This window comes from Pyrus communis, chromosome 14 (genome assembly GCF_963583255.1).
Source record: "Pyrus communis chromosome 14, drPyrComm1.1, whole genome shotgun sequence".
Lineage (NCBI taxonomy): Eukaryota > Viridiplantae > Streptophyta > Magnoliopsida > Rosales > Rosaceae > Pyrus > Pyrus communis.
In genome coordinates, this window is record NC_084816.1 from 19,717,636 (window position 1) to 19,726,382 (window position 8,747).

The following is an 8,747-nucleotide window of genomic DNA, read 5'->3' on the forward strand; positions in this document are numbered from 1 at the left end:
GTGCTCGAAACTAAAAATTCGTTATCTGTAATTCGGTGACAAATAAATCCCTACATAACAGGACACAAACAATATTCTTTACGAAAAGCTCACTCACAAACTCAATATCTTTCCCTCGTCGTCGTCACCGCCGATTTATCCTTTTAAGCACGGCAGGCGCAACTTGCAAAGCCACCAAAATATCATCGCGGACATATAGAACCGACACGTGGCTGATCCGGACGTCTATCCGACACGTATCTTCATTGCAAGAAAACGACGCCAAAGGTTGCGAATAAAAAAATTACACGCGGCGGGTGCAGGTGAATTCGCGGAGTTGAGTGGCAGGTGATCATTTCCTCCCATCCGATTTATGTTTCACACCCTGGCAAACTTCCACTCCAAAAATCACAGATGGACTGAGAGAGAGAGAGAGAGAGAGAGATGAGCTCCCGACGATTCTAGGTAGAGAAATTTCTAAACCGACACACGAAAACACGCGAATTCAATCACCGAGCTTCTGATTGCATGCCACGTGTCCGATTCCGGTGAAGAAAGAATGGCCATCGTCGACAGCCACCACCACCACCGGCACAAGTCGCACTCCGACACGAAGCTCTTCACCCTCTGCCCGTTCTGGCAGTCGGGGGGCCAAACGTCGTCGTCTTCCTCTTCCACGCAGAAGCTCCACGGCAATGGATTCAAATCCAAGCCCAAAACGGTATCGTCCGTCGCGAGATCCCTTCTCCCTCCTCGTCGTCGACTCCGACTCGACCCTGCCAACAAACTCTACTTCCCTTGTACGTCATCGTTTCTCATTTAAACGCCCTCGCTGCTTTTTCTAAAAGCACTTATTACTGTAGCTGACGGATTATGTATTTGTGGGTTTAATTTTGTAGATGAAACTGGGAAACAGGTGAAAAGTGCGATCCGATTGAAGAACAGAAGCAGGTCACATGTAGCTTTTAAGGTATTTTCTAATTCCTCTCTGACATCAACCTTAAGAGTTATGTTGTTATAATTACTTGTATTTTAAGCAAAAATTTAGAAGGCATTTATTTATTTATTTCTTTTGTGGGTTATGTTGCAATTATTTATTTAATTGTTAATTTTTTTTTTCTCTGTGATTATTTTTTATTTAGCTTCATTGACTCTTTAAATTGGTTTTGTATTTGCTGGTTTAGTTTCAAACTACTGCGCCGAAAAGTTGCTATATGCGTCCTCCGGGAGGAATACTTGCTCCGGGAGAAAGCTTAATTGCGACCGGTAATGCCCTTGCACTTGCTTTGTTGCTACAAATAACAAATCTTTATGATTTGGTTGTTCCATTGGTGGATAATTTACTTACTTTTGATAAAAACTAGTATATGCCCGCACATTGTGTGTGAATGCTTTTTGCAGATGGCGCTTTACCACAGTTGCGGAAAACATTTAGGCCTATACACCTTGGTGCGGATTTGATCCCCACCAACTTCCCTTCCCAACAATTAATTTCTAACCTACTAACATCATCGCTCAACACCAAAAAAAAAAAAAAGAAAAAATCTTTGTACTTGATCATTGTTATAAATTTTTTTATTGACTTTGGATTTGATGATGGACAGTGTTTAGGTTTGTGGAGCAACCCGAGAACAATGAGAAACATTTGGATCAGAAGACCAAGGTTAAGTTCAAGATTATGAGTCTCAAGGTGAATGCAGGGATTGACTATGTGCCTGAGCTGGTAATATAGTGCTCTTTCGCCGACTTAATGTTCATGGTCATAGCGCATTTTGTATTTTATGCATACATTGCCGGGATATTTGAGTGCTTTTTTCCAGTTGTTCGTATTATGATCTTACTTTATATTGAGCTCTTGTGGAATTTGATTTTGTTGCTCGCTTGCATTGTGTTTTTCGGTCGGAAATTAGTACTGTCAATTTTAGTGTTTTGTTGCTTTTATGATCTTACATTTGATGACAACCCTTCAGAGACATCCGATAGAATTGGGTCATGCAATTGATAACCTTAGTTTTGTTATCTGACCTTTTCTTTTCATCCAGTTTGACGAACAAAAGGATCAAGTGACAGTCGAGCAAATTTTGCGTGTTGTATTTTTGGATGCAGAGCACCCTAGTCCTGTAAGTTGAATGTGACTTACTTAATGGTACTTGTGTTTGTATCTCTTAGAAAATACCTTTCTTTCCAGTATTTGACATTGTGGTTTACAGGCTCTGGAAAAACTGAACAGACAGTTGGCTGAAGCTGAGGCTGCACTTGAAGTGCGTAAGAAGCCGCCTCCAGTGGACTCAGGCCCTCGGGATGTTGGGGAAGGCCTTGTAATAGATGAATGGGTATGAGTTTTACCAAACATCTGATCCGTAGTACAATGGGCTAAATTTTTAGTCTTATGTGCTTATGCATAACATTTGGGTTTGTTCTGTTTTTTCAGAAGGAGCGGAGGGAGAAATACTTGGCTCGGCAACAGGTTGAAGCAGTAGATTCAGTGTAAACTGTGATAACCTTTTTCTGTAAGTGCTTTTGGATTGGAAGGGAGGTTCTCATATTGTAATGTTGTATTCTTTTTGCTCATCGGTCTTCCGATAAGTGGTAGGGAGGTTCTCATATTGTGAGGAAGTAGTTGGTACTCCGAACTAGTGTGGAAGTAGACGGCTCTGGGTTGAGCTGCCCTCTTGTAGATAATAAGTTTTGTTTTAGGTTGAAAATAAGTGAACGACTCTATAGTAATCAGCGTGCTTGTACTTGTATATTTTCAATGTTGAGGTGCCCTAGTGTTCTTGGAAGTTTGGTATTATCGTAGTAAGAACTTTCGTTCTTTGATAAGGTGATATTTTAAACTATCCTAATCTACATGGAGGAGGATTCGAACTTCGGTGCTTGTAAGAAATGGGTTTGAACGTTTAGCATGTAAACCGTCCAGCATCATCTTTCAAACGGGTTAATTGTGATTCAAAGAATTAAATTCGAAATGTGAAAATAATAGTTATAATCCTGAATGCAAATTTCTCTCCCATATTCTAAATGTCAAATCCCAACAACCAAGGAAAAACACAAACTGAAAAAAGAAAAAGAAATCAGTAACCCTACAATGAACACATCCTGTACATAATCGTCCACCAATACCGGCCGGCCGTCCGGCCAGCAGAAACGTATAGCCGTATCAATTGTCCGGCAGCTGAAAGTCCTGCAAACCAAAAATTTGATGGGAAGGGTTCTGAACAAAGAGGGCCATGCCACATTTGGCTGGATTGTAACCGTCCCACAAGGAGAAGTTTATGGTTCCAGAAATGGTCTTCTTTGGAGCAATGTCTTTAACAGTGCAGAGCTTTTCAAGTCGTCGGACGACGAAGTCATTGGACAGGACACGTCCTTGGTTCTCTCCCTTGGGGCAGTCGGTAATCAGGCCGTTCTCGTACAGCGCCACCATCACATTGGCACCGTAGTTGTCCACCTTCGACCTCAATGATCCTGTTAGGGATACTTGCAAGGATGCCTGTGATGGCCTTTGGAATGTTGCCTGTTCATCCACAACAAAACCAAGTTGCTAGTATTTATCCTTCACTATTTTGCGAACGGCTATTAGCCAAGTGTGACTAGCCACAACAGATAAAATTACTCTAACCAAAATCCTTCTCATGGTAACATTTTTTAATGTCCAAATCTTTGTTAGATTTACGAATAATTAAATGGTTTCTTGTTTAAATACATAGTTCAAATTCAGAGTCTAATAACATAACATCTCAAATATGACGTTACATGTATTATGAGCTAGTTCAAATTCAAAATGTAACATAAACATAACATTACATGTGTCATAAAATATAGGCTTTGATATACGAATGTTTAACATACATCAGGCTTTAGCTTTCGACAAAAGTAGACACTTTGAAAGTGATCCACCATTTGTAAAAGCGTCAAAAGTTAACATTGCTTTTAGGTGTACCAGAAAGTATACATGTGATGTAATATTTTCCCTAAACTATTTCCAAAGATGAAGGTACCTTTGAGTATATCAATGATTAGGGTGACAATCATTGAATGTAAGTACTTGCAAAGATAATTGTTTTAAATAGCGTTTTATGCATAAACTTAAAGAATATCGTTGCATAAAAAGTTAGGGGTTTAATTTCTCTTTTTTAATATCACTTTTATAAAAAATTAAAAAATTAAAAAATTAAAAAATTATTAACAATTGGTAGGTGCTTAAAGTCTTTCTCTTCAAACTAATGTATTCTGCATTCAAATATTCAATCTTCTCATAATCTAAATTAGCAGAGAACATATACTTTGTGTGCGTGAACAATTTCTCTTAATAAGTGTATATTTTATTTTAATATTATATAATTACTGTTTTGTCCTTCTTATGGAAATATTGTGTATCAAAAGTGATGGTAAAATTGGAAAAATATGATTGTCATTATCTAAAAAAAAATGGTAAAATAGAAAAAACAAGGATGTGATTGTCATTTTGTCAAAAGGTACAAAATTACTATTTTACCCTTCTTTTTGTCATGTGTATAAAAAACAAAATAAGAAAACAAAGGAGAAAAAAAGTTGATAAGAAGGGTTTTCTTAATAATAATATAGATTAATATAGAATATCGTTTATATTAAAATATATCAAAATAATATTGAGGACAGATGAGAAATGCTAACCTGGAACGCCGGTGCAGGATATCTAGGTGCATCCTTGATAGACGTTATCAAAGCACTCTCATCGTTGCCAACACATTGGGCCCTACCTTGAAGCACAATCTGGGGGGTGAACATGGTGTCCAGACCCAAGGCCTCAACATAGGCCTTCTGCCGTACAGTCCACTGGCTGGAACCATAAGGGTCCTTCCAGCCCATGTAGTCCCAGTAGTCCACGTGGAAGGCCAGCGCAACCACAGGAGGCAGGTCCGTCCCATCAAAATCCCCCCTCCCAAGCCTCGACACCAGCAGCTCCGCGACAGGCGAGGTGGTGCAGCCCTGCGACGAGAACAGCTCCACCAGAACCGGTCCGCTCCGCTGCTGCTCCTCTGCCGAAACATGCGCGGTCGCCCCGGCCGCGTGCGTTTCGTGGGACGTGCCCGAGCCCCCTTTTGATCCAAAGCAGGAGAGGAGACCACGTGCCATAATGTTATTTATGTCGTGTCTCGTCTCCTAATTGGTGATAGCAACGGTGGTGGTGGCAGCAAGACGCTGGTCGATAATTTAGCACAAGAAAAAGGGAGACAGAATAAAAGAAATTAATAAATGTAGATGTTTTGTGTGGGAATGTCGAGAGGGAATGGAAGCAAAATTTTGGTATTGGGGGATGAAATGCGAGGGAGAGATGTGTAATATTATGGGGGAGAGGAGTTGGGTGGATGGTTGGGAGGGAAAGGTGGCGAAGATATTCTATTTAATTTGTTATTGGAAGAACAGCATATTGGGGGATGAGCAATGGGACAGGTGGTGTTGTGTGATATGCCTGGGGGGTGTTGAATGAAACGTTACGTCGAGAAATTTTTATGTGATTTAAAATACTTGTCAGGTTGTATATCTGTTTACTTGTTATTTGACGTGAGATTACAATAACGAGGCGGTGTTTCATATACACTGAAAAAAAATTCGTTTGGGACAAAGGGTATGTGGTTGACGCGTTGTTTGTCAGGTTGGGTTGAATGTCAAGAAAACAAACAGTTCCACCAGCGACATATGAGGTGGGACTGGGAGGGGGAAGAGATTTGAGCTTGTGAGATGGAAATCTTGACTATAAACAAATTAGGAAAGCTGTCGTTTTAGCGTGAGGTTTAGATGGAAGTTGCACAACCTTCTGGCTACGTTGTTTTTTTTTTTTTTTTTTGGGTTACCTTTTTAATTGGGTTTAATTAATAGAATGCATGATCTAATCCAGCTGGTGTTTTGAACAACGTAACAAATTTTAAGACCATGTAATGATTGGTCATCAAGTCGTTTTAGTGTTAGTCTAACAGCATCTCTAACGAGAGGTTGATTTCTGGAACTGAAAAAGTTTTAGCTTCCACTTTATATCTTAATTTTGATAACAAAAATGGGTATGTAAAGTGTGTTTTTTGCTACATTGAGGGGACCTCGCTGCAAAATGTAAAACAGTGTATAGCTTAACATCTCCGGTCATATGTTGTATTTACACTATTTTCTCTAACCATTGGTGAACTACAATTAGAAAGACTGACAAAAGCTCAGAACTAGAGATGCTTTAAGCAGATAAGGTGAGTGAAAGTGTAGGTTAGAATGCATTTTTAATAGTGTTTCGAGTACTGAATACTCTATATTTTTTAACCATAAATTTTTTGGTCAAAACACAAAAACTAAAATCTAACCTAAGGGTTAAAAAATCTAAAATATTATATACTACGAAGCTTCATAAAAGTTTGCAGGTTAAAACCTAGAAATCGGTTTAGGTTGCAACCAAAAAAATAACACTCGGTGAGCAAAAGTAGTTGAAAATATAACAAATTTAGATTTGTTTGAGATCTTTTAGAACAGGCTGAACTATAATTTGTAGCCAGGAATTTTGCAAGTAGTGGACATGTGGTTAAAGAAATATAAAAAAATGATGGAGATGCAGGAGATCAAACCCTGTACCTCTCGCATGCAAAGCGAGCGCTCTCTCATTTGAGCTACATCCCCACTTGAGCATTCAAAACTCTGTCATGTGTTTATTATTTTAAAACATCCAAATCAGAGCCAACTTCAAAGGGATTAGACCTTAAATAAATACATAATAGTTTTTTGACAAAAAAAAATAAACATAATAAATTGGTCCATGGATATGGGTGAACCAAATAAAATTGAGCAAGGGCCTAATCCAACAACTTCCGTGATCCAAAATGGTTCATGACTTAAGGCGGGGCCTTGATTCTGAAGATGAAAGGCCGAGCTAGTTCTCATTTTCTAGCCCTAGTTAGGTTAACATTAACATATATAAAGGAAACTCGTATTGATTACGATTCAAAAATACAAAAATTCACAGCGTCTGAAAACTAACAAAATTTCACATGATTTCTATTATGTGGTTTCACTTCTAATCATATCGAGATTTCTTATGATAAAACTCTTTCAACTGCCGTGTTGATGTTGTAGCTCTACCAGTTGGTTTAGACAAGTGGGTTTTCCCCAGCCAAAGAGAGAATCAAATGAGTGGGATGTTCAATAATTTAGGTTTCATTACTTATATTTTATTCAGTCAAAACACAAATAATCTCTCCATGAATTTTGGAAATCTGTAAAACTGTTCCATTCTATTGTGTGCATAGTGGTCACTATATATGATGATTGGTGACAAGATAAATGTAGAAGATAATTCTTTAATAACAAACTAACCTAAATTCGTAGATCATCGTGCGGTATGATTTATATGACGTTGGAAAAAAGAATTCACAAAAAGATTTGGATTTCAAATCATTTTTCATCTTTTTATACTGACCAGAAAAAGAAAAATAAACAGTTTAGAAATTAGCTTGCACAAAGAAATGCACCATCCAACTGCAACCACTTGATCTTTCCAGTTTCTTCAAATCTCTGGAATGCTTGAATATTGGCCCCTCAATGCATTTCATATTGTTCCGAACCATGGCCGTAACTGGACAAACATAACCATGCAATCATATATAGCAAGTGGACCACATTTCCAAAACCCAATTATCAAGCCACCTGCCAAATTTGATGGTAACCAAGAACTGATTGAAATTTTTTCTACCTCCCAAACACTTCACAAAAGATTTTTCTATGTAACCGGTTGTTCTCTCTACATATTTCTCATATCACATGACCTAATCATGTGATAAGAGACAAAAAAAAAATGTATATACCTCAGTTACACTTAAGATTTTTCTCGCCAATAAGCTCATCCACGTCAAAACAGAATTGTAGTTACTAATTTGGCACATTGCACAGCACATGCTGGTGTGCTGGCCACAAAGGAAAAATATCCACATATTACGTGGCTGAGTGAGTAGCACTAGCTATATATCCCCTTGGTTCCGAGCTCGATATAAGCTGCACCACTAAGTATAACTACTTAGTTCAACAAATTTGCATCACAACTCTTTTCCAACAAAGTTTTTGCTTGTAAATTTCCGATCTCCATCTTGTTAATAACCATGCTGGAGGGTAAAGCAGTCATGGTTGAGACTGACATGCTTCAAACCATGCAGCAGAAGGCACTTGACTTGACTTCCAAAGTCCTTGATTTATTTGATGTCACTGAAGCCACTGAGATAGGCCGCTTCATTAAAAAGGTAATCACTTAGGAGTTAGAACCGCTTGATACTATATTTATTTCAGTTTTTAGATTTTAGATTTTAGTTTTCAAAAAAATTGAAATTTGAAAACAAAAATCAAGACAATGTTTGAAAACTTAGAAAAGTAGCTTTTGTGGCTTTCAAAATAAAGGTGAGGTCTTCATATTACATGATTATCAAAGGTGAAAACTAAAAACGAAATGATTATCAAATGGCCACGTATTAGCTGCTCATATTACATTTGTTCACTTCAAAATTTATTTGACGAGTGCTGCTGGCTTGCTCAATTATCAACAATATGACATGAATTATGTTGACAATTTTTATAAACTTATAATTTTTTTTTGTTTCTGCAGGAGTTTGACAGGACATATGGACCTGGATGGTAGTGCATTGTAGGAGCAGATTTTGGCTCATTTGTTACACATTGCCATGGCTGTTTCATCTATTTTTGCGTGGGCAACCTTGCAGTTTTGATGTTCAGGGGAGCTGCAGGTCCAGAAGCTGAGGCAAAGC

At 38.2% G+C, this 8,747-nt stretch overlaps 2 protein-coding genes across 2 annotated transcripts; one reads left to right on the forward strand and one right to left on the reverse strand.

Annotated features, from left to right (window-relative positions):
• Nucleotides 1–386: 386 nt before the first annotated feature.
• LOC137715218 (vesicle-associated protein 4-1-like) lies at nucleotides 387–2,762 on the forward strand. The gene is made up of 7 exons (XM_068454464.1): nucleotides 387–779; nucleotides 879–949; nucleotides 1,164–1,245; nucleotides 1,584–1,702; nucleotides 2,022–2,099; nucleotides 2,190–2,312; nucleotides 2,411–2,762. Exons 1-7 carry the CDS (start codon nucleotides 539–541, stop codon nucleotides 2,468–2,470), a joined length of 774 nt encoding a protein of 257 aa, XP_068310565.1. The 5' UTR covers nucleotides 387–538; the 3' UTR covers nucleotides 2,471–2,762.
• Nucleotides 2,763–2,941: 179 nt separating this feature from the next.
• On the reverse strand, nucleotides 2,942–5,307 carry LOC137715217 (uncharacterized). Its single transcript, XM_068454462.1, has 2 exons — nucleotides 4,636–5,307; nucleotides 2,942–3,496 (listed from the first exon to the last, which is right to left on the reverse strand). The coding sequence occupies exons 1-2, from the start codon at nucleotides 5,095–5,097 to the stop codon at nucleotides 3,140–3,142; spliced, it is 819 nt and encodes a 272-aa protein (XP_068310563.1). The 5' UTR covers nucleotides 5,098–5,307; the 3' UTR covers nucleotides 2,942–3,139.
• Nucleotides 5,308–8,747: the final 3,440 nt, after the last annotated feature.